The sequence below is a fragment of the Mandrillus leucophaeus genome, unplaced genomic scaffold, assembly GCF_000951045.1.
Source record: "Mandrillus leucophaeus isolate KB7577 unplaced genomic scaffold, Mleu.le_1.0 Scaffold535, whole genome shotgun sequence".
Taxonomy (NCBI): Eukaryota; Metazoa; Chordata; class Mammalia; order Primates; family Cercopithecidae; genus Mandrillus; species Mandrillus leucophaeus.
In genome coordinates, this window is record NW_012105753.1 from 78,508 (window position 1) to 105,038 (window position 26,531).

The 26,531-nt window shown below is 35.4% G+C and overlaps 1 protein-coding gene across 1 annotated transcript in view; it reads left to right on the plus strand.

Moving 5' to 3' along the window:
* The window catches only part of CAMK2D (calcium/calmodulin-dependent protein kinase II delta), a 115,911-nt gene that overhangs the window by 22,716 nt on the left and 66,664 nt on the right, over positions 1 to 26,531 (plus strand). Inside the window, exons 5-10 of the mRNA XM_011997286.1 lie at positions 2,403 to 2,486; positions 16,314 to 16,408; positions 18,775 to 18,897; positions 20,057 to 20,140; positions 20,582 to 20,624; positions 24,275 to 24,312. Of these exons, the coding sequence (XP_011852676.1) occupies positions 2,403 to 2,486; positions 16,314 to 16,408; positions 18,775 to 18,897; positions 20,057 to 20,140; positions 20,582 to 20,624; positions 24,275 to 24,312 (467 nt within the window). The remainder of the gene's footprint in view (positions 1 to 2,402; positions 2,487 to 16,313; positions 16,409 to 18,774; positions 18,898 to 20,056; positions 20,141 to 20,581; positions 20,625 to 24,274; positions 24,313 to 26,531) is intronic.

Below are 26,531 nucleotides of genomic sequence, written 5' to 3' on the forward strand. Positions count from 1 at the left end.
TCTAGCATTTTGTTGCTGCTGGGAAACAAAAAAGAAACATAACTACCAAGATCTTGGTTCATGGAAGAATTACTTTGCTTGGTTGCTGTTATGTCTCTTTTTTATGATATTAAGGTTCTTTTTATGACAGTATGTTATAATGGATACATTTCCAACAGTCAGTAATTCTCTTTTCTCTTTGTGTTATCTATTTTGATATTCTTATTGGTTTTTCAAAGTAAGAAATATACGCTATCCCTAAAAAAGGCAAGCTCTCATTACTTTTTCTGTTGATGGCATGTAGTATGAGAATCCTAGATTCTTGCAAGTTTAGTTTCCCACAAAGAAGGTCTTATCTATTTTACCCTCCGTATGTCTGTATTTATGAGGTCACATTGTACAGTACATTGTGTCCTAACATCCATGCATTTAGATATATGCTTCAATATTCTTGGGGTAAGGACCCCATTGACTGCTCAAATGATGATTGTAACTAAGTGAGAATGAGCATGATGGTGTTCTCTTAGAATTTTAGTCTCCAGAAGAAGTTTGTAATAATTTACATTTTAAATGATCTTTTCATTTCTTACTCACATAATAACTTACTTCCCTATCTTAGGGAAGCTTAGGAGAGATATTGTTAACATTTCCTATTTCTGGCCATGCATTCTAAGTTGTTGAAATCATACATTATTAAAGTTTACTGATTTAGACAGAAGAGTACAGATTGTGTATAAAAGAGTGGTTGAAATTCAGGGTGAGAAGGGATCACTGAGAACTGTAGGTAGCTAAGGAGAGTTCTAAGATGGAAATAACTTAGAGCCACTCTCTGTTAGAAAACGGGTAGAGAAAAAATATTGAGGATTCAAGGAACAGAAAAAGTAGTATCAAGGGTGACAATGAGAAGACCATTTTTTAAAGACCTTAAAGAGATTAGTCAGGTCAAAGGCTCAGAAGGAGAATGAAATCATGTTGAATGAATGAAGGGTAGCCAGATGATAAAGGATCTGAAAGTGCTCACTAAGAACATTGGATTTAATCTGGACTTTAGCATCGGTTTCTCATTGGAGTCTCAGTGCCTGTCAACTCTGGAGGAGTTGGAGAAGGACGGTGAGAGTGGAGGGGACAGAAGCACTGGCAAACTCTTTAAAGCAATTGTGCCCATCTCCACCTTGGAATTCACAGACTGCATATCACTCCTTGAGGAAATCTTCAAGCTTTAGGCAGTGGAACCACCATTATTGTCAGTAATTCTCTTTACCTCACAACTACCAACCAAATATTTATTTCAAGGCAAGTTTGAGGTACAGATGGATTACCCAGGGTCCATTTGAAGCTAAATTACAACATACAGGTCTTTCCTTGGCGTCCCTTCTAATTGTCTATCCAATCTTCCCCCAAAACAAACAGAAAAAGAAGAATGGTAATAGAAAAGAAAAAATATTGAGTGCAAAATTTTTTTCCTCATTTTCTATTTTGTTCAGAGAAGTAACTGTGTTGTATATATTGTCTTTTTAATACCTCTTTGCATGTTGTTTGTACTTAATAAGTATAAATTTGTCACAGAAATGAGGGGGAAAAAGTTTCTTTCTTGGACACTTTGCATTTCAGTAAGTATACAGTGTGTTTCATCAGTGATCTGTGGTTGGAGAAATTCCATTATATATACTTTTAAAAAGATTTTTTTTTGTTTATTTGTGCTTTTAAAGAAAACTTCCAAATGAGGATAGTTATTTTTAGTACGTTCCAAGCAAACATTTTTATTTAAAAAACTGTTATTTTCAGAAATAAGTATTTTACTCTAGATTCTAGCTATAAATTGTTTTTAAGTGTAACTTATTGAATTCTATGCCAATATGTATAATACGAAGTTTTCTTTCCCCATCTAGTTTTTCTTACTACATCTCTTTCTTAAGTTGAATGTCTAGTTGATACTTGTTTAATAGTGATTCATCTGAATATTCCTGCATCTTCTCTTTAGTTGCCAGTTACAAGTACATACTGATTATTTATTAGTACACAGTGAGCTCTGTGATATATTTTGGACTTATATCTTCTCCTGGTGAGTTCTTCTCCATATTTCTTTTCAGGTGTAGTTTTAACTCCCATATACATAAAGGACAATAAGAATTACTAACCGGAAATGGCCTTAAATGTACAGAGTGACTTTGCAGCGTAGTAGATTGGCCTTCATATCTGAAAAAAAAGATATATTTTTTTCAAATGAGTTGCAGGGCAGGGCATACTAGTGTTGATATTTCTATAAAGAGAAAGTCTACACTATTTATTGCTCTGAGAACCTTGTTGTATTTTGAAAAACATATCATCAGATAAAGAAGCCCCTGAAAATTTTCTTTCTTAGTTTCCCATTTCATATTGTTTTGTCAATTCAACTGTGACTCATTAACACCTCTTTCCCCTAGGTTTTGCTGGCACACCTGGATATCTTTCTCCAGAAGTTTTACGTAAAGATCCTTATGGAAAGCCAGTGGATATGTGGGCATGTGGTAAGCAATTATATTTTGGAGCAAATTTTGTGATATGCTAGTGTCTTAGTCCATTTGGTCTGCTATAACAATCTGTCATAGACCAAGTGGGTTAAATAACAAAAATGTATTTCTTATTTATTTATTCATTTATTTTGATAGAGTCTTGCTCTGTCGCCCAGGCTGGAGTGCAGTGGTACAATCCTGGCTCACTGCAACCTCTGCCTCCCAGGTTTAAGGTATTCTCCTGCCTCAACCTCCTGAGTTGCTGGGATTACAGGCACGTGCCACCATGCATGGCTAATTTCTGTATTTTTAGTAGAGACAGTGTTTCGCCATGATGGTCAGGCTGGTCTTGAACTCCTGCCTCAAGTGATTCACCTGTCTCAGCCTCTCAAAGTGCTGGGATTACAGATGCGAGCCAGCACGCCTAGCCACAAAAATTTATTTCTCACAGTTGTGAAGGCTGGGAAATTCAAAATCAAGGTGCTAGCAGATTCGGTGTCTGGTGAGGGCCTGCTTTTAGTTTTGTAGAGAGTCACCCTCTCTTTGTGTCTTCATATGGCAGAAAGGGAGAGGGGGCTCCCAGGGTCTCTTTTATAAGAGCATTAATCCCATTCATGAGGCCTCCATCCTACCAAAGACCTCACTTTCCTTCCTTCCATCATATTAGGAGTTAGGATTTTAACACATGCTTTTTACAAGGGACACAAATATTGTCTATAACAACCACAATTTTTGTAATTTAAAATACAAGTTGAACATCCCTAATCAAAAAATCTGAAATTTAAAATGCTTCCAAAATCCAAAACATTTTGAGTGCCAATGTGATTGCCGTGTGTGGAAAATTCTGCACCTGACCTCATGTGATGGGTTGCAGTCAGACACAGTCCAAACTTTATCTTATGCAAAAAATTATTTAAAATATTTTATAAAATTACCTTCAGGCTATGTGTTTAGATGTATATAAGATGTAAATGAATTTCATGTTTAGATGTGGGTCTCATCCCCAAGGTATCTCATTATATATGTATAAATACTACAAAATCTGAAAAAATCCAAAATCTAAAACATTTCTGGTCCTTAGCATTTTGGATAAGGGATACTCACCCTGTAATATCTTTTAAATTTGAAGTTGATATTCTCTAGCAATCAGCTTAGAGTAGAAGTTCTCAAACCTCAGTCTACAACAAGATTACATGGAGAGCTGTTTAAAGGACAGATTGCTGTGTTTCTGATTCAGTATATCTAGGATAGAAACATTTACCTTTTTGACAAATTCTCAGGTGATGCTAATGCTGCTGTTTTCTGGAACACTTTGGTAACAGGGATGTGGAACATTGCTCCTAGTGGTTATGTATTTATGCTGCTATCTTCTCAACCAGTCCTTCCAATAAATATTGTTTGCCCACGATACTTGGCAGAGATTAAGAGTGAACTAGTAAATATTGGAAAATCATGAAATTGGCCATCCTGTGGGGACAAAAGTCTGACTTAGGCCTCTATCTGCCAACTCAAATCAAAAACAGTATCCTATACAGGCCCAAAGACATATAATGGGGGAAGATTTTCACCCACACTTTTTATGTGGAATTTTTATGTTTCAACATATACTTTGAATATGTGAAAGACTGAATGAATACTGCAATATTACCCTACTAAGATTATCAACATAATCACCTAAATTCCTGACACTATGTCGTTGCTACCAGCCTACAAGTAGATACCTAACTATCATAGTTTGGCTTTAGTGTGCTGCAGACAGATTTCAGTGCCTTTGGTGTTTGTCAGCAAGCTTAGAAAAAGTTGATTTAAAAAACTTTACTTGATTCTGAAAATAATTTTTTAGACTTGGTTTTAGTTTAAAAAGTTAATAAATTCATCATCACTACTTTATAGTGATAGACTATTCCTCATTATATTTCTTGTCAGCTTTACCTCTTTGGTAACAACTTGGCGTCTGATCTTAAACTGATTGAATCTTGGGCTTTCAGAGTTACCTCCATGCCTGGGAAGGCAGTGGTAAAATAGGGCACTATATTTATAGTCTCAACCCCTGGGGTTCAGTTTTTACTTTTTACCTACTAACCCAGCCTCTTTAATATATCTGAGTTGGTTTCTTTATCTGTAAAATAGGAATATGTTACCCTCAATGAACTGTAGGAGGGTCAAATGCAGTACACTTTAAAGGAAGACAATTGACAGTTGCTACTTAATTAATGGGTAAGGTCTCAGGAATGCCCCAAGCTCTGCCTTCCTTCTACCTACCTGAGAGTATCTTCTAAGGCATGAGCTCTAAAATGCCTCTGAATTACAGCATTGTCACAAAATATCTTTGTTCAAATCTAGATGTTAACGGCAGATAACTCAGATATTTTGCTTGCAATAAATCAGCTCCCAGCATACATAGATCTGTTTCTGCTGAGGAATTTAAAAAGCAACAGAGTGGCCTGAGACTCAGGCAAACACAGATAGATTTTGTGAAGGATACAATCATATTTTTAAAGTATTTTTAAAACATGATAAAGCTATATTTTTGTAAAGATAGGCGGTTTTGGCTACAATGCTGCACTTGGAGCTTGAATACTAGAGGGACAGTGTGGCATACAATAATCAGTAACCAAGGGAAGCAGGACCCAGCATAAGGGACATTTCATACTTTTTCTTTGCTTACTTCATCGAAAGGCCTCTTCCAGCCTCTTCTGCCTTTGTGTTTATCTCTCCTTGTTTTCCTAGTTTCCTTCCTATTTTCCACTTTTTTTTCTTCATCCTTCCTGTTTACTTCATAGGTAGGATGCAGTATGTGTAGTGGTTAAGAGAACACACCTAGCTTCTCAGTTCACTTGCTGTATGACATGGCTCAAATTATCTAGTCCTTGCGTCTCAGTTTCCTCTTAGAAATGGAGACCATCAAAGTTCTTGCTTCATGGGGCTGCAGAGAGGATTTTTTAAATACAGTAAGTGATAGTTATCATTGTTATTATTATACAAAGTCTTTATTTATAAACGAAGTTTCTAGATAACTGATATACGCCTTATAGTAGACTTAAAAAACGAAGTGTATTATACAACTCAGCATTACTGGTGTGATTAGCAGTAGAATGCCCTCATCTGATGACCTGAATACCAAATTCTCTCTCTCCCTCTCTCTGCTTTCTTTCTTCACTTTTAAATTATTTTCTCTTGTTTTATTTGGTAAAAGGTTATTATGGACCGATTTCACAACTTCTGAATCATATTTTACTCCACCAAAGAATTTAAATAAATTATTCATTTGTTCTTATATCAAAAACATTTTTTCATGTTTCAAATGTGTCACCATAAAAAAATGATAGACAAGTGAGGTGATGGATATGTGAGTTAGCTCTATTTAATTATGCCACATCATGTATCTATACATATCAAAACATCATATTATACCCCATAAATGTATTCAATCATAATTTGTCAATCCAAAAAAATTAAGAATTTTTTGAAAATTTAAAACCTTTTTTTAATAATGTATAAGTTTTATTGGTGTTGAAGAATATCAGGTCCACTAAAAAGAAACCTGAAAAGCTAAGAGTTTGTACTAGGGATTCTTCTCTGGGTATGCAGAAAAATCAGTGATGAAGCATATACAGGCACACCTCAGAGATATTATGGGTTTAATTTCTGGTCTCACAATAGAACAAATATCAAAATAAAGTGAGTCACACAAATTGTTTGGTTTCCTAGTACATATAGAAGTTATGTTTACACTGTACTACAGTCTATTAAGTATATGATAGCATTATGTCTAAATGCATATACCTTACATAAAAAAATACTTTAAAATAGCCAGGCCCAGTGACTCACGCCTGTAATCCTTGCATATTGGAAGGCCAATGCAGGAGGATCCCTTGAGTCCAAGAGTTTGAGACCACCCTGGGCAACATAGGATGACCCATCTCTATAAAAAGAAAAAAAAAAACTATATTGCTAAAATATCATCATCATCTGAGCCTTCAGTAGGTTGCAATATTTTTGCTGGTGAAGGGTCTTGCCTCAGTGTTGATGGCTGTTGACTTATCAGAATAGTTATTGCTAAAGGTTGGGGAAGCTGGGATAATTTCTGAAAATAAGACAACGACGAAGTTTGCCACATCAGTTAACTCTTCCTTTCGTGAAATATTGCAATACTCACCAAAATGTGACACAGAGACATGAAGTGAACCCAAGTTGTTAGGAAAATGGCACCACAGACTTTCTTAATGCAGGGTTACCATAAACCTTCAGTGTGTAAAAAATGCAATATCTGCAAAGTACAGTAAAAAAAAAAAAACACACACACACACAATAAAACAACATATGCCTTTATATCAAAATGCCCAAATCCTGCATGGGCCTCTGCTTTAGTGGATCTGTGGTAAACACAGGAAACTGCATTTTTAATAACCTATGATGTATTATCAGAGTTTGGATTCACTGTTTTAGACTCACAAAACACACTATGTTCAATTGTAATATTACTTTGGTATATTTGAGTTTACGTGGATTGTCTGAGTGCATTTCTGTGATACAGTTCATATATCTAACCTTTTAAAATAATGGAATATCTTATAATAGTGAGATTTCATATCTGTGAAATGCGAGAGAACTTATAAGGTAGAAGCTCTAACTTTCTTGTCTAGAAGAGGGAAAAAGGATAGGTAGAGAGTAGTTTCCATCTTTGTTTTCTGAACTATATAACATTTTTTTAGCTGTTAAGCAAATATTAGATGGATACTATGTACATATGTACACACACGTCCACACACACACAGATATCAAGAATGACTCCTTAGAAACTTATAGCCATAGGGCATCTCATAGATTTTTAACCCCAATTTTACCACCTTTCACCTTGCTGTATTCTATCCTTTCTTCACATAATATTAGGCAAACAGCCAAATTCCTTTGTGATGAGCCATGCCCCAGTTGGAGCATGTATGTGCCACCAATTTCCATTTCTTTAGAGATTGTGTGGACCCTTTGTCTAGAAATGCACTTGGGATCACACAGCTATGAGAATGTCTTAAGTGTTCTACATCACATATTTAGGGGAAATGACTCCCACTAGAACATTATAATGTATTCTTTTGTTACATGTCTTGGTCATTGTTGTGGGATTTGGAATTGTTTTACCATTTTATTATATATCACCTTATTCATGTGACATGAAAGTGACATTAATTCACTTTATTTGTAAGATGATGTACCCTTACTCATCGCCATTGTAATAACCACCACAGTGATGGACACACTATTTGGTTGCTTTTAGGTTGTGGCTTTTCCTGAGGGAAACTCTTTTTCAACCATTTATTAGCACTGTCTCTTGCCAATTAAATGGTGACTTATTTTCTAGAGTAGACACTGGGTTGAGTGGTAAAAAAATGACACTACTCAGAAAACAAAAGAAATGCAAAACAAGCCATTTAGCAGAATGGCAGCTAGCCTTCTATACGAATTAAGCTCTGAACCCTCATTACAGCAGAGCAGAGTGAAGCAGGGCATTAGTATAATGACTAAAACAAGCCTGTACATTATTTTTATTAGAATCATGCAATTATCTGCACACAGGAAATCTCGAATACCAGCATTACCTTGCTTTTGTGATCTCACACAGGGTGTGGTCTGACCTGTACTCTCTCTTTGGAAGCAAATAGTCCATTACTGGAAAGCAAATAATAAACATTAATGAAGCAAGAACATAGCCTTGTGTTCTGCCATTAACAGCAGTAAATTGATTTTTATGACTTAATTGTATGTATAACTGCTTCCATAAATTCCTAATGGGATGAGGAAATGTTTGTAGATGTCACTGGATCACAAATTTCTAACAGAGCTTGTTCTACAATTTGGCCTAAAAATAAATAAATAAATGCAAGCCTATAACATGGGTCTCTCCCCCACCCTATGTACATATGTGTTGTCTTGCTACTTTTCTACCTTACTTATGTATTAGTCTCAACAGTTATGAGTGATAATAAATTAGTGACTGTAACAGAATGTACCTTGACTTTGGACAAACCTTAGGAATTTTATGGAATATGTTTCTCCTTTTCTTGTGTGGTGAATTTACATTCAGCAATGATGTGTTTTCTGGGGTTTAACCTTTTCATATTTCAGCTGGGGTAAGTCATTATCAGGTACTGTAATCATTTTGAAATCCCAAGCCTACTGGATATTCTGTTACTATTACCAGTTCTGAGACTACCTTACACTTGGCCAATCACAGATAGGCCTCCAAATTAGAGGCCTCTGCCTTCATCCATTATGACCCACATCTCCAACAGTCTTCAGTTCATGGAGCCTTACTCCCAATCATAGTCTTTACCAATATTCTCTTACTCTGAACTTATACACTGTCTTAAATTTCTCTACATTTACTATGTCTGGTTTCCCTAACTTGGTGTTTTTCCAACTGTGAGCCACAAACCACATGGTTCAGAGTGACCTAAAGTGCAGCCTCCCGAGATCTACCTCGGGATCATTGAATCAGATTCTCTGGGGTCACAGGATCCAGCAAATCTCACTTCTGGTTATATATCCAAAAGAGTTGAAAACAGCACCTTGAAGAAATATTTGTACACCTATAATCATAGTAACACTATTCACAACAGCCAAGAGGTGGAAGCAACCCAAATGTCCATTGACGGATAAATAGCTTCAACAAAATGTGGTTTATACGTATAATTGTATATTATACAGCCTTAAAAAAGAAAGAAATTCTGTCACATGCTACAACATGGATGAACCCCAAGGACATTATGCTAAGCAAAATAAGTCACTTACAGAAGCACAGATACTATATGATTCCACTCATATGAAATATTAAAACAGTCACATTCGTAGAAACAGAAAATAGAAGGGTTCTTCTCTCAAGAATTAGAGAGAAAGGGGAAATTAGTGTTTCATGTGTATAGAGTTTCAGTGTTGAAAAATGAAAAACTGGAGATCTGTTTCATGACAGTGTAAATGTACTTAGTACTACAAAACTGTTCACTTAAAACTTGTACATCTGGCTGGGCATGGTGGCTGATGCCTATAATCCTAGCACTTTGGGAGGCCAAGGTGGGAGAATCACTAGAGCCCAGGAGTTTGAGACCAGCTTAGGTAACATATAGTGTGACCCTACCTCTAAAAAACAGAAAAAATTAGCCTGACATGGTAGCGCACACCTGTAGTCCTAGCTACTCTGCTCGAGAAGCTAAGCCGGGGAAGATCCCTTGAGCTAGGGAAGTTGAGGCTGCAGTGAGCCATGATCATGCCACTGCAATTCAGCCTGAGTGAAAAAGAATGAGACCTTATCTTTAAAAATCAAAACAAACAAACAAAAATCTATGTTATGTAGTATTTATTTATGTATTTATTTATTGAGACAGGGTCTGGCTGTATTGCCCAAGCTGGAGTGCAGTGGCACAATCTTAGCTCACTACAACCTCCACCTCCCACGTACAAGTTATCCTCCTGCCTTAGCCTCCCCTGTAGTGGGTACTACAGGTGCACACCACCACACCCAGCTGATTTTTTACTTTTTGTAGAGACAGGATTTTGCCATGTTGCCCAGGCTGGTCTCAAACTCCTGAGCTCAAGCAGTCTGCCCACTTTGGCCTCCCAAAGTGCTGGGATTGCAAGTGTGCGGGACCTTTTTTTAATGTACAATTTAAAGTCACTGCGTGGGGCCTTTTTTAATGTACAATTTAATGTCATGTGTTTAAATTTAATGTTAGGTATTTTTTAGCATAATTTTTAAAAAACAGATTCACTGAGGTGAGGCTCAGGAATTTGCATTTTAACAAGCTTGCCAGGTGATGCTGATGCCACATCAAAGCTAAGCAACACTACCATAGCTAATTACAGATTCCTTTAGGAGAGCAGTTTTTAGGTTTATTACAGGATATGTCAGAGGTTGCAAACAGGTGAAGTCTTAGTTCAAGCTGCTATAACAAAGTCACATAGACTGGGTGGCTTACAAACAACGAAGTTTCTTTCTCATAGTTCTGGAAGCTGAAAGTCTGTGATCAGGGTGCGACCGTAGTCAGGTCAGGTTTTGGTGAGGGTGCTCTTGACGGTTACAGACTGCCAGCTTTTTGTTGTATCCTCACATGGTAGTAAGAGCTAGCTAGCTAGCTGCCCTCTTTTTAAAAGGGTGCTGTACCTGTTCATAAGGGACCCATCCTCATGAACTAATTATCTCCCAAAGGCCCCACCACACCAAATACCATCACATTGGGATTTGGATGTCAGCATATGAATTTTGAAAGCCATACAAACATTCTATCCATTGCAGGCGGTCTGCTGTCTTAGTCAGACTTGTGGACATTTTATTCTTAGGAGTGTTGACATTAATTATTTATCTTTATAATTTATTAGCAAGTAATTTCTATAAAAACTATCAGTTTCTAGCTTCTCTAAAAAAATCAAAAGAACACGTGATGCAATGCTTTTGCTCTTATATAGTAGTTGTACCTGTCAGACATGTGAACACAGCTGCTCCCCTGGTGACCACCCCACCCCACACACAGTACAGGTGCAGGCCTTCATCCCGGCCTGCTGCCAGAAGTCCTGTCAGTTTGCCACTCCTACTACATGGCATAGATAGTTTCCATCCTGTTAAACGTGCCTTCCTATCTTGCTGGCATTGACCTTCTAGCTCTTTGTTCTACCCTTCATTGGCCATTTAGGTCACAGAGTGTTAGTTGAGCACTTTCTCTACTTGAAATGTATGATGATTTTCTATTAATCGTATTATAACAAGGTAAGATAGAGCCATACTTAACACTCATGTAATTAATTGTGTATTTCCAAACTCCACGTGCATTTTGCTTCTAAGTTTATAATGTACCCCTTTATTTACTTAGAATATTCAGTAACTGTCTTAATTAGATTTTTCCATTAACTTCCCCACTACCTTCTCAGAGTTGTCCAACATTCCTTCTTCATCTCTCCTTTTGTAAGAACAGCATTTAGAATGTTTAATTATTAACAAAATTATAAGTTTAGCAACTTTTTTAACTTTAACTTTTATTAAAATCAATTTTGAATGTTCTTGATAATGTAGTCTTTCTACCTGATCGTAATCAATACTTCTCAAAAGTCTTATTAACCAGACATCTCTAGCATCTCCCAAGCATAAATATATACATAAGATAATGAAAACTAGTTTTAACATCTATCTTTATATGGAACCAACTCTATCAAAAATAGTTTTAACTGTTTGTCATGGAAAATGTGAAACATAAAATGGAGAGAATACTATAATAAACTGATGACTATTTCATCTATTTCCTCCCTTTCATTTCCCACTCCAATATTATCTTAACCAAATTTGAACATTGTATCAATACATCTATAAATAATTTAAAGTATATCTCTAAAAGAAAAGGACTCTAGGCCAGGCACGGTGGCTCAAGCCTGTAATCCCAGCACTTTGGGAGGCCGAGGTGGGCGGATCACGAGGTCAGGAAATCAAGACCATCCTGGCTAACACGGTGAAACCCTGTCTCTACTAAAAATACAAAAAAAAAATTAGCCGGGTGTGGTGGCAGGCGCCTGTAGTCCCAGCTACTCAGAAGGCTGAGGCAGGAGAATGGCATGAACCTGGGAGATGTAGCTTGCAGTGAGCTGAGATCGCGCCATTGCACTCAAGCCTGGGCGACAGAACAAGACTCCATCTCAAAAAAAAAAAAAGAAAAGAAAAGGACTCTAAATATGACAGTAATATTAGTTTTAAAATTTTAATAATTATTGCTTAATAGCATCAAAATATCTAGTCATTTTCCTATTTATCCTCTCATGTCATAATCTTGTTTGGTCTCTTAGATCTCTTAGTCGTTTTTAATTTGTAAGTTTCGCTCCATTCTCTCTCCTCTCTCCTTATTTCTTGATGTATTTTTTCAAAGAAACCTGTAGCTCCAAGACAGCACATGTAAGTACTCAATCTTGGTCTCTAGATACTATTTACCATTAAAAGGAACCAGAACTTTTTGTAGTAGCAGCTGATTTCAAGTTTAGAACAGGAAAAAAGCAAGATGATCCAGGAGCATCTTGTCATACCACAAAGAAAAACTATTAAGGACCACAGAGTTTATATTAACAGATGCAGGAGCCACCTTGAGGCTGGCACTAGCCAAAGATGGGGCAATTGAGAATCAATGAGAAAAATAACAGTAATAGATTGAAATACATCAAATAAGTTTAAATCAAGGAGTTGATAATGATAATCAAAATTCAACAGAAGTCCTAAGCTTTGGGGATGTTGGGGACCCAATGCATTATTTTAAAAACTGGCTAGTAAAGAGGAAAATAAATAAATAATTGGCCTATCTTTCCCATATGAACTGTATCTTAGACCAATCAAGTGGAAAAGGAGTAAGATTTTCTTAGTCTAAAGAAAGCGTGATATAATTAGAGTATCATCATTTTATTTATTTGTTTGTGAGTCTCACTCTGTTGCCCAGGCTGGAATGCAGTGATGTGATCATGGTTCACTGCAGCCTCCAATTCCTGGGCTCAAATGATCCTCCTGCCTCAGCCTCCCAAGTAGCTGGGACTGGCTGTGCATTCCACCACACCTGGCTAAGTTTTTCTATTTTGGGGAGAGACAAGGTCTTCCTATGTTGGCTAGGCTAGTCTTGAACTCCTGGGCTCAAGTGATAATCCTACATCAGCCTCCCAAAGTGCTGGGATTACAGGTGTGAGCCACCATGGCTTGCCATCATTATTTTGCAGCCCCAGTAAAATTATGTAGGCAGTAATCATCAAAGGCTGCTAATGTCATGAGAGACACCCAACATTTGAAGGCACATCATCACCCCTGAAGTGTTCTTGCAAAAAAAGGAAAAAAAAAAAGACTTCTTCATTGACTTTTAATGATTTTAGTACTTCAGGTATATGGGCAGAGAAAAAAAGCTGGTGATTTTTTCCTTTTTTTTTTTCTCTGACATAGAAAAAATGTAAAATATTAGGTTTATTTTTAAAAAAGGGAAATTAGGCTTACTCATGAGGCAAGAACTCTCAATTAGAACACCAAACACTTTTATTTTATTTTATTTTTATTTTTGAGACTGAGTCACAAGACTCTATCACCCAGACTGGTGGAATTCAGTGGCACAACCTTGGCTCACTGCAACCTCTGCTCACTGCAACCTCCGCCTCCTGAGTTCAAGTGATTCTCCTTCCTTAGCCTCCCGAGTAACTAAGACTAAAGGCATGTGCCACCATGCCCAGTTAATTTTTTTGTATTTTTCGTAGAGATAGGGTTTCACCATGTTGGCCAGGCTGATCTTGAATGCCTGACCTCAGGTGATCCGCCCATTTTGGCCTCCCAAAGTGCTTGGATAAGAGGTGTGAGCCACCATGCCCAGCCTAGAGCAACAAACACTTTTAAAATAAGCATTTGTTTAGTGGACCTAGCTGAAGGAAAAAGTAGCTGCAAGGAACATGTAAGATAGGACCAAATGGACATCTTTGCTAGTAAGTCAAGGTCTCTCAGTTAGACAACACAAAGTTTTAAATTTTATATTACCATTCCTACTGAAGTTCATAGATAAAGAAAAAGTGGCTGCAGGGAATGTTTAGAGCATCATTATGTCTGTCCTGCTTGTGGTTGAAACAGTTACTTAACCTCTCAGCCTGTTTCTTCATCTGTAATATAATGCAGATAACAACAATATCTACCTCATAGCATTATACAAGGATTAAATGAAGTAATGCACTGAAGCACACAAAACTCTGAATAAATGTTATCTATAATAAAATGTATTAATATTACATTATCCTTATGCCATGAGTCTCACACTTGTTCTATACATTCAGAAAATAGAACTACAAAAGAGCATAAATCAGAAAGGTTTTAGATGCTCGTTTAATAATCAAGTTGAAGTAAACTTACAAAACAGTGTTTATTTAAATAGGCATTGACAATTTCACATCAGGCTACGCAATAGTACCTATAATATGTTTTTTTTTTTTTTAAGTCTTTGGGCCTAAAAGTGTTTTTTTAAATCTTCACATTTATGCTATTATTTTATTTAAAGTACATGTTTTTGTAGACACTCCTCCATCAAACAACTGAATTGTGGGCATCTATTACATATTGGCTGCTTTTCTCACGGGATGAGCCCTCTGTGAGCTTCCTCTTCCCAGAGAAGCACCACATCAACTGTCAAGTGCAGACATAATTCATAAGGACAAACAGCCTATGTTGAAAATGCTAAATGTCTCAGTTGTGTGACTGATTTATAATTTTATAACAGCCTAACTCCAGATGTGTATTAGGAAAATGTTCATATTCAATGGAAACTATCACTATTACAAAGCAAATTTTCTCCTTAACCTCCTGGAATCTTATATAGCTGAGGGCTAAAACTACTCAGGTACAGCTTTTTTTCTACTTGCATCCTGAGAACACCAACACTCATCATCATCATTGCTATCATCATTTCCATTAGATGCATGGAAAAATTATTTTTATGTCGTGAAGGTGGGGTACCAATATACTGTGATTTTCTTCATGGTCTTTTTTTTTTTTTCTTTAAGTATGTTTCTTAAAATTTTTTACCCTTGTATTGATTCACATGACTTGAAAAATCTTCTTATGAACTGTATCTTCCTGAAGCAGGGTCTAAAATTCTAAGATGATTAAACCATTGCTTAAAAACCATTTCAGCTGCAACAGTGTCTATTTATAAAGATGTCCAGACTGGTGGACAGGAGCAGAGATAGATCTCCTAGGTACAGAGACCAAGAGAGACCACCTTGGATAAGGGAAAAAATAAGTCTCAGAGTACACCTGGCAAAGTGTCACCTGTCTTACTTTTCTTTCTCAGGTTTCCCAGACTTAAGGAAACATAGCAAGAAAAAAGCAAACAGGAGAGGTCAGAGGAATGACTGCCTTCCTCCAGGATAATGAACTAGGAAAAAAAACCAAAGGCCTTAAGCAGGGCAATAAAATATGTGAAAAGTGGCAGGAGGGATATTTGATGACAGAGAAGACCATTGTATCAAAACGATCTCAGACATTTAGACTGCAGATATCATATCAGGGAAATTTTAAAACTGTGAATACAGACTTTTTTTAATTTTAAAAGTTAAACTAGATGTTCATTAATTTATAAATACAAGTTTGTGAAAAATTTTAGCAAATTTTATTATAGCCATGTGTTTATTACTTTGAATTTTCTGTGGCATTTTGCCCTTCTCTTCCTTTTTCCTCTCCCATAATGTATATTCTTCTGTAGTCTTGTTGGTTAAGTTGTTTGACTGAGAAGCCTTGAAGTTTTTGAAGACTAAGACTACTGAAGAGAAAAGGGTTTTGTCTCTATGTGGTACCCACATTTGCAGGGACTCTGGTTATTTAGAATGTGAGTTTATAACCCGGACACCATCACTCAACAAAATGTCCCAATTACCATCAAAACAAGCATGAGGAAATAAATAACATGCTTAGTTTTTGAACTTCAACCTCACAGTGACTAAAATCATAGTCTCTATATAGGTAAGAATGCAGGAAGACTCTATATAAACAAGAGTTCAGGGAGACCAAAGAATGTCGCCCTAAGTGACAGATATGTTTTATCTTTAGAGTTTCCCTTGCATGCCTCTTTAGAATTCTTTGGAGCATGCATTGACTGACACATTGTCAGAGGTCTGGAGCATAGGAGGAGAAGCATTCACCTGCCAGAGACTGCTCTAGAATAGACCATAACACGTCTCTCTGTAGTTTTCCTACAATCCAGTTTTCTCTGTTTTAACAACTACAGCTTAATATCATTGTGGATCAGCCACATTTAATTTATTGTTGTCTATATGACTTAAATAATGTTAATACTGTAATCTCTCCAGGTGTCATTCTCTATATTCTACTTGTGGGGTATCCACCCTTCTGGGATGAAGACCAACACAGACTCTATCAGCAGATCAAGGCTGGAGCTTATGATGTATGTAATAACTATTTATATCACTTTAGATGAAGGTTTGTTTTTTGCTTGCTGATCAAGAGCCAGATCTTTTCATTTTTCTTTTAACTATAATTTTTACCACTTTCTCTTATTATTTCCCTCTCTTTTAAGGAAAGGGAAAAAGAAATGCAGCATATGTGTTCAGCTTATGTTTCCTTTTAACTCACTCTCTCCTAAGATGAAAAGTCATGTGAAGTCTCTGAGGAAGAACTTTGTCAAAATGTTTGGCTCTTAGTGCATTTTAAAAACATAAAAATTAAAATATTTCTACTATAAAAATGATTATTGCCCATTCAGTTGAATTATATTCTCAAATACCTATCACATAATTTTACATTATATACCAACAATATTTTGCAGTGATCACATATCAAATAGAACATTATTCCACTATACCAGTTTCTGGGTTTTGTTTTTTGTTTTTGTATTGTTTACCTAATGGGATACTATGCAAGCTTTCATTTGAAGAATGAATTTCACAATTGAAAAATTTGAAAATCATAATTCTAATATATTTAATTTTTAATTAGAATATTTGAAAGTAGATATATATATACACATTCATAAATTAAGTTCAGAATCTGAAGAGGAAGTCTTTATCTACTTTCTCTTTATGGCTTAACTTTGTGTTTAAGATATAATTTGCTCTCCTTTGATATGTATTCTTGTAAATATGATTTACCACTTTCTCTGGTTTCCTCTCATACAGCCCTAGGGAAATCCATGTGCAGGATCTGGGCATGCTTTCCATGTGTTATTAAGTGGAGTAACTATGGAGTAGCAATATTGGGTTCACCTTTTTTGCACAACTTGAAAGCTTTATGTGAAAGTGAGAGGAGAAAATATAAAATGTCTGTATTGTATTCTATCATGTCTCATGAACTCTTCAGTGCATTTCTGATAAAATTTTCTATTTAGATGGATGTGTGTTTCAGTTAGCAAGAATTTAAAATGTATATTCTTTGAATTTCGAAGCATTCCATTATCCCTAGACTAGTAATTGAAACAAGTTATTATTTACATGGCAACAGCTAGCACATTCACCATCTTTACAGACTAGAGCCAGCCCCTCTCTGGGCAGACGTAGCCCTGAAAATGCACTGCTTGGTATAGCAGAGGAGTGCTTTCATGAAAATTAGAAAACTGAGGAAAAGGTTCACCTTTCTTCATGCTGAACCTACCCCTCATTTGCTATCAAAAGACCTGTACAACATTTAAGAAATAGCCTTGCGTGTTTCTTTAGTAGCTCCTAATAGTTAGCAAGCTTTCACAACTGCCAAAGATAAGCTTCAGGAATTAAAAAATGACAATTGTTAAGCTGGCAAGAAATTACAGGTATTAGAGTCAATATCATTTTTCTCGTGCTTTATTTTGCCAATGAGTCACAAGTTCCCCATTTTAAAACTACCAAAAATAGACTAATTCCATTGACACAGTGACAATGGCTTTATTTTTCAAGATTGTCTATACAAATTCATGAATTGGGAAAATAACTTGATATTCTATCATTTTGCAACTAATGTAGTATAAATTTCCCTTAATCATTGAAGGACAGTATTTCTATTAAATATGCTAATGATATAAAAGTAAGTTATTATCAGTACAAAAAAATAACATAAAGAGAGGAGAAGTAGCTTTCTTATATAGTCTTATTGTAAAAAAGTATTAATAATGGGAAGTTATAAGATTTGATTACTTTCATATACTTTGGTGAAATTTGTAATTGGGCAGATTAAACTTCTTGAAGGGTTAAAATGAAATCTTGCTGAAGCTCCTGTAGCCTCAGATTCTTCTCACTACAGCACTCCAAGTAGCCATGATTAATAGGTCAGTTTTGGCACAGGAATTGAAGCTGTTTTATTACCTCTGCTATTACTGCTTATAAGTTGTGAAAGTATATAATACCTCATTTTGAACCTTGGCATAATATTATGATGGCATTGGTACATGTAGCAACCTCTTCGCTTTTATTAAGTTTTGCAAATAATTATGAGAAAGATTGTATAAAATTTCATTTTCAGATCAAAGCAGAGATACTTTGAGAAGAATAGAAGATTCTTAAGTTCTTTTTTTCTGAATTTTAAAATGTATTTACCATATGTGATATGCAGCTCAGTATATATGTTGGTCCCTTATCAGATACTCTTTAATATATATAGTTGTCTACATAGAGGGGGAGAATAGATCTAAATGGTTTTATTTATTTTAGATACAATTTAACTTATATAAAAAGTAAATTTATGAAGAAATTCACTACTTGAGGAAATGATTCATATAGTTGACTCTTCCCTGTTTGATTGAGTGTGTCTATTTTTTAAACTTTTTATAAATTTATATTTTTGAAGTTTCCATCACCGGAATGGGACACGGTAACTCCTGAAGCCAAAGACCTCATCAATAAAATGCTTACTATCAACCCTGCCAAACGTATCACAGCCTCAGAGGCACTGAAGCACCCATGGATCTGTGTAAGTAAAACTTCTCAAAAACTTCAAGAGCTAAAATGAAAAACAAGCTGTCCTTTAATATATTGTTTATGGATTTAAAATAACTTTGCAAAAAAAAAGATGAAATTCAGAATGAATGAATTTTTGACTCAAGGTGTTTAAGAAAATGAATTTTATGATGGTGAAGAAATGCAATTTTCAGTAGCAAAGTCTGAATTGCATAGATTCTTAAACAAATATTGCTTGCAGTAACAAAAGGAATGAGTATTCTTCGTATCAATTATTGACAATACTCATGAACAAGGTTAAGAAAATAACACCAAAATTAAATGTATCCCAGAAGAAAAGATTTAACAAAGTTCAATTATTTGTCATTAGGCGACTTTAGAAGCAAGTATGAAGTTTGGCAGCTGAGAGTAGAGTTTTAGTGGCATAAAAGAATGGTCATAGTAGTCTGAATATATTTTAGAAATATTAAGAAAAATAGTGTGAAATTTGAGGGGAATCTGAAGACTTCAGTAAATTTCTGAATGTGTCAAATGCTAGGATGATAAATGTGGCACTAAGTAAATGAAAGGCAGCCCAATCGAAATGTGATTGAAGACATTAAAATAAAGATAATTTGAGAAATTATTAATATTTATTTCTACACTTTCTGGTATTTTTATTTTGTTTTGTTTTGACACAGAGTCTTGCTCTTGCGCCCAGGCAGGAGTGCAGTGGCACAGTCTTGGCTCACTGCAACCTCCGCCTCCCAGGTTCAAGCAATTCTCCTGCCTCAGCCTCCCGAGTAGCTGGGATTACAGGTGCCCACCACCACACCCGGCTAATTTTTGTATTTTTAGTAGAGATGGGGTTTCGCCATGTTGGCCAGGCTTGTCTTGAACTCCTGACCTCGTGATCCACCCGCCTCAGCCTCCCAAAGTGCTGGAATTACAGGCGTGAGCCATGACGCCCAACCCATTTCTATACTTTATATGTATCAGTGTTGCGTCTTGGCCACAAGTAGTCTTGGCAAAACTAAAATTTTATTTTTAGGTAACTTTAGCAATTGAATACTTAGAAGTTGATCATGCAGGTGCAGCACCATTAATAAAGATTTGATGAAGTCAGGGACATTATTATACTTAGTGTATTTTAAATATTCTTAATTAAGTTACTTTTTTTCCCCCTCCTCTAGCAACGTTCTACTGTTGCTTCCATGATGCACAGACAGGAGACTGTAGACTGCTTGAAGAAATTTAATGCTAGAAGAAAACTAAAGGTAAGAAATTTTACATTTTTGTGGGGAGGTAGATTTGACAGACTAAGAAGTGAAATACCATGTGAGGAAAATAACTTCTAGCAAAGGCTTTCAATTATGTAGACCTCAATACTCTCATTATTCTTTTTGGGGGTCTTAGGAAATGGAATATACACCAGAATCAAAACTATAGTGAAAAGCTAGAATCATCCTGGCAACACATGCTGTGGATCCTTCCTTCAGTGGAAAACAGCTGTGCAATTTGATAATGAGAATCTGGCCAGCATCATGAGAGACAAAGGCCTTTGACTCTCGGGAAACCAAAAAACAAAAACAATCAATCAAAAATCCCCTAACTGAAAGTAGGGCCAGGAAAAGATTTGTTATCAAAGACTCTATATTTGTTAGGTCCAGGATTTTGCATAGGCAACATTGACTTTTGTGTTCTAATTTTTTTCACAGGGTGCCATCTTGACAACTATGCTGGCTACAAGAAATTTCTCAGGTACATGCATTGAGAACTCTGCTTCTTATCTGTTGGTCTTCTTTTTAAGTAGTCTCTGTTTTTTTGACTCTAGAATTTTTAAACTCTAATAATTAGAAAAACCTGATTGTTCAAGGGTGGCAAATGTGTGGCACAGGTTCCTTCTACACCTGTGGCTGCCATTAGCAGTCTACTTGGGTGCTGTCTGCTGCCGAGCCTCCGTGACTGCACCCCTCACAAGAGTGCTTCTGGCAGCTCTGGTCACCAGTCAGTGCTGGTGCAGGACTAGCCTCATCTGTCAAATGCTGGGATGCATACGAGTGGTGGAAATAAATACTCCCTCATTTACAATCTCAGCATTTCAAACTTAGAAAATATTATTGATATTTCATAAAGTAATAACTATGAATAAGTTATTTTTGGTCTCATTTTCATAGGGAATCCTAGTATGCAAGATTTTTAAAAGAAGACCATTATTGGCCAGGTGTGGTGGCTCATGCCTGTAATCCCAGCACTTTGGGAGGCCGAGGCAGGTGGATCACAAGGTCAAGAGTTCGAGATTATCCTGGCCAATATGGTGAAACCCTGTCTCTACTAAAAATACAAAAATTAGCTGGGTGTAGTGGTGTGTCCCTGTAGTCCCAGCTGCTCAGGAGGCTGAGGCAGGAGAATTGCTTGAACCTGGGAGGCGGAGGTTGTAGCGAGCAGGGATCACGCCACTGCAATCCAGCCTGGCAACAGAGCGAGACTCCATCTCAAAAAAAAAAAAAAAAAAAAGCAGACCATTATTGAGGAACCCAGTTCTCTTAGACCTAAGTTCATTCAAAAGTATAGTACTTTCTTGGCATACTATAAGAATGATTACAACTGTCAAAGGTGTCTAACTCAAGAATTTACAGAGCACCTTGCACTCAGTACTATCAGAGCATAATAAATGTTCCTCAAAATGATTCCATGGTAAAAAATAAGTGTGTTAAATAATAGGCTAAAAGAAGTCAAACCATTCCTTTATTGTAAGAGTCACTCTCTAAAGGTGGAGATAAAGTATATGTTACTCCAATAACTTACTTGAGTTTTGTATCCTCCTTCTTTGATAGATTATCTCAAAGGACCAGGTTCACAAAAGTCAAATCTTGTTCAATGCTAAGCAGTCTTATGTTGGGGGAAGGACTGGAGCAGCAATTAAGCTGCACTTGGTAACCTTTGGCCCTTTAGACTTAGAACACATGTCAGCCAAAAATACTACCAGTTTAGTTTGGATACCGTTTACATAACAGTGATCTGCAAATCAAACCATCCAGCTATTTTTTCAATTCTTTGTTTTATTTTCTGCTACATACTTAGCCTGGGTGTTATAGTGTTATCAGGTAATAATCCATCATATCATTATTAAATGCTCTTCAACCAATTTCTAGTTATTACTTACAACTGTATTAAGTGGTCACCTTTCCCCCCACCTTTGCATTTCGTTACAAATAATGGGAAACCATAAGAGGCCTTCCAAAGGCTGTTAAACAATAACAACAATAGTAGTACAATGAATAATGCTACGAATTGAGGGACCGTGTTGGCCAGTCATATGTATTTTGTCCAATTCGTTTAGTGTAATAATACCTTGTTGCTGCCTTTGTCAAGTTACCTGTTTCATAAACAGTTGATTAATATAGTTGACATTTGTATGGGTGAGTTCAATGCCATCTCATTAAATATTAATTCATATATATGATATTCAAATAAATTTCACTGTGGCCCAGTAATTAGTGAATCATTAAAAGGTAGAATGATTTATATAGCATAAATTCTTAACAGCGAACTAACTCAAACTTAAAAAAATCTTCAGATTTAAAATTGTACATTTTGTTAAAGTGTTACATACACTCTTGGGCATAAATTGGGCCTTTATTCACATATGTACCCATATATAGAAGCTTTTTGTTTACCTCACAGTTTCCTTTTCATCATCATGTAAACTAAAACCTCATGACTAATATGTGAATTTTATATTGTTTCTGAATGTCTTAGCATGAAAAAGCAATTTTTTTTATCCATCACTTCAAAATCAACTGAATAACATTAGACCCAGTTACAACATCTTGTACTTAATACTGTGTTTTAGTTTTGAGTATTTTATTCATCCTATTTCATTGCCAAACATGCTCTTTAAAGTAATTTGTCCATAAGTATATGGTTATAAAGTTGTTTTAATTTTTTCTTTTCTCCCTTTATGTGGAATGTATTTCTTGTGAGGTAAGGTGAATAGTAACCAAAAGGGACATTTCTGCATCTCCCAGGCCAAATCCCTGCTTACCCTGAATCATCATCTTCTCTTTGCTTGCTATTGCAATTTCAATTATTCTGAGTTTGCTTTCTAACCTATTAACTGCCACAGGATTGATTTAATATTGCTTTTTAGCTCCAGGCAAACAATTTAATAGCTAAGGCAACTCTCTCTTACAATCTCAATTAATAATAAATTAATAGCTTTGTTGCTAAAGATTAATGAAATTAACATTTTTGTATCTTTTAAGTAAATTTAAAAGTATACCAATATGATATTGAAATAATGCCCCAAATCAATGACTGTCAGGAAATTACATGTTCGTGCAGTTCTAGTCTAGCTAGGTATTTATACTTTCAAAGTCAAGCTCTATTCTGATATACTTAAATAAGTATATGTAATTAATATTAAATGAAAGCATAAGTATGTATGGTGTTCTGCATATTTGTGAATGTTCTACACTTGGTGTACTAATTGTCATTGACAGTTATATTATCTGTTCACTGTGTATATACACGTTCCTTAGTAGATTTTTTTGAAAGGATGACTTCACCTTTTAATATACTCAAGAAGTTTAGTAACAGAAGGAATGTTAAAAGCTCCCTGCCAAGAAAAATGAAGTTGCATATAAGACCATATGCTTTAAGATTTCTCTGATTTAGTTGAAGATTTTATTCTGTTTTTATGTTGTCTCAAGTTTTATGATTTTTACTTTTTCATTGTAAAGGCTTTTGTTCATGAAGCCTTTGTATTCTGATTTTAATGTATAAAAGAATACATAGTGCCATTTTTTTAAAGCTCATATGCTAAACATTTAAAAAATTTGCTCTAGGCCAATAATATGCCATTTTATTTAAATAGTAATATTTTTTGTAAAACCAAATTGTCTGACTTCAAGAATATAATGAAGATGTTATTTAGCCAGAGCAAATTTTACAAATGAGTTTTCAACCTCTAGAAAGAGGGGCTTAAATGGCAGAACTGACATGGTCACCATATGTGGTGTGAATGAACATGTAATACTATCTGTCAGCTGGTGTCCAAAGACTGAATTCAACTTTCTGGATTACAAAAGGATAGTCCAGTTAAAGTTCCAGTATCCTTTTCGCAACCAATAGTGAAATAAATTCCAATAAACACAACTGTCAAAGTATTCAATTATATGCAATGAACTACTCTTTAGTTCTAAATTTGCTGTGGCAAACCAAGAAAAGTGATACTGTATTTCAGTGTCCTGTAAGCTCGTGCTCATCAGTGTGACTTTGATAAATTGCCATATGTTGGCCATAACTCAGCAAAGGTGGTAGAAGGAGACAGTAACCTGACTGCTTTGTTGCCTGGCTGTGGGTTTCTATGGATAACTCACTAAACTGATTCTACTCTCATTTTACAGCAGCCAAGAGTTTGTTGAAGAAACCAGATGGAGTAAAGGTAAGTTAAACAGATGCCCCTAATCCATTTCTGATTTTCAGAAGCTGGATAATCTTTAAATGTTAAATATAATTCCTAAGTCTTTGCAAGTTCTATTTTTTATTGTTTCTGATAAAGGTTGCTGGTTGAAATATGAAATGATTTAATATACAAAGATGACTAACATTTATACCAAGAAAAACTGTATTTCTTCTATTGGATTATATATGAAATAGTCATGAAAAAATAATATTGTTATGCAATATAGAGTTCCTATAGAAATTAAATGTCTTAATCTTCTCTGATTTACTACAGTTCCAAACTACCATGGTGACCTAAAAGTCTGCAAAAACCAAATGCTTTTCCAAATAATTATGCTGCATACGTGAAAGCCACTTAAGTATATAGCCTGAAAAATACTCACATTTGGGTATGGAAAATAGAATGTCAAATGTCTAAGTTAATCTATTTGGGCAGTTTTTATAAAGGTCTTAATTATTCCTGTGTTTCTATGATAAGGTGTTGAGATATATTCAAGATGAATGATCTGAACAAATATTAGAAAAATCTTGCAAGAAAAATAACAGCAGGATATTTTTACTTTCTGGCTTTCTAAACAAAATAATACAGTTTCTTTCCTACTGATTGTATATTGTTTCAAGGGGATTTACTCTTGTTGGAATGTAATCTTATATATGCATAATGATGTTTGTTATCTTTTCAGAGTACCACCTAAATGTTTTATTTCTTTAATCCTTTTCTTTCTCTTCCAAGGACAGATGCATACATTCTTCATCAACACTTCAGCGTTCTTGGGAATTAATTAATTTTCTAACATTTGAATTTGACCCAAAGTCAGGTGGTCAGTTCATATTGAAAACATAACATAGAAAATCATTTGTCACTTTAAATGTTCATGTTCAGTCATTTCTTTGCCACCTGTCTGTGTGCAACTTGGAAATTTTCGGAGCACTGATAACTATGCGTTTGTGATTTCCTTTAGGATGCCATTTCCATTTACCAATTGCTTTCTTCAGCCTGCAATTTTGTCTTCATTCTGATTAGTTTATTCCATTTAGATTTTAAGAATGATAGTTGATGACTGCCTTTTTCCCAATGTTACAATAGTAGAAATGTGGTATCTTACATTTTCCAAATATTTTCTTCTCCTGGGCTTTCCTGTACCATTCAGTGATGGAGAGCTCACAGATCCTATTGAGATATTTATTTTGATTACTATCCTTACGTAGAAAACATTTCCAGAACTTTTTTCTTCCATTCAACTTATAGCTCCTCTTTAAAAACAAAATTATTCTATACTCCATGCTTTGATACTCTAAATTCAACCGGTCATATTTTTTTTCTTTTCCTTTCTCTTTGACTGGTCAATTCAGAAAAGGAAGTCCAGTTCGAGTGTTCAGATGATGGTGAGGATCTCTATCTGCCAGATTTCTCCTCCTGTGAAATTCACACTTAGGAATAAAAGTCTTATTTACCTAAGATAGTGTAAGTGGAGAGGGTGTAGGACCATTACAGGTCAGTGTTAATCAACTATCAAAACATGGTACTCCTCTTACATATTATATTGTTTTTCTCTGAAATTGAATTTGTTAAACATGTAAATAGTTATATTAACAGGTTTGCTCTTTTACAAAAACAAAGTCCAATTTTCTCTTTGAAAATAAAAAGACCATGACAGAATGAATGTCTGTATAGTGATAAGTAAAAACAAACAAACAAAAAAAACCTATGTGATTATTTTTTAAATGTTCTTCATGGTTGCTAAAATAGGAGTGATTTATACGACACCATAAAACATTCACCATGGAGTTTATAAAGGTATGAAAGTGATCTTACGATGTACCAATCCTAGTTAAGTACCTTTACAGGAAATGTTTATTAACCTCAAAATAATAAATTTAACACCTGAGAAATAGGAATATCTTGCCCGTGCCTCATAAGAGTAATTCAGTGCATCATACAATTATCTGATTTGATTATTTGATTCATGATTTTTTAAAAAAGAAAAACACCCTGCTTCTATTAACATAAAATAATTATATCACACAAAAGTGCCAGAGTTCTTGTATGTTATGTTTAAAAGACATCTATGGGCCAGAAGTGGTGTCTCACACCTGTAATCCCAGTACTTTGAGAGGTTGAGGCAGGTGGATTGCCTGAAGTCAGGAGTTCAAGACCAGCCTGGCCAACATGGTAAAACCCCATCTCTACTAAAAAAA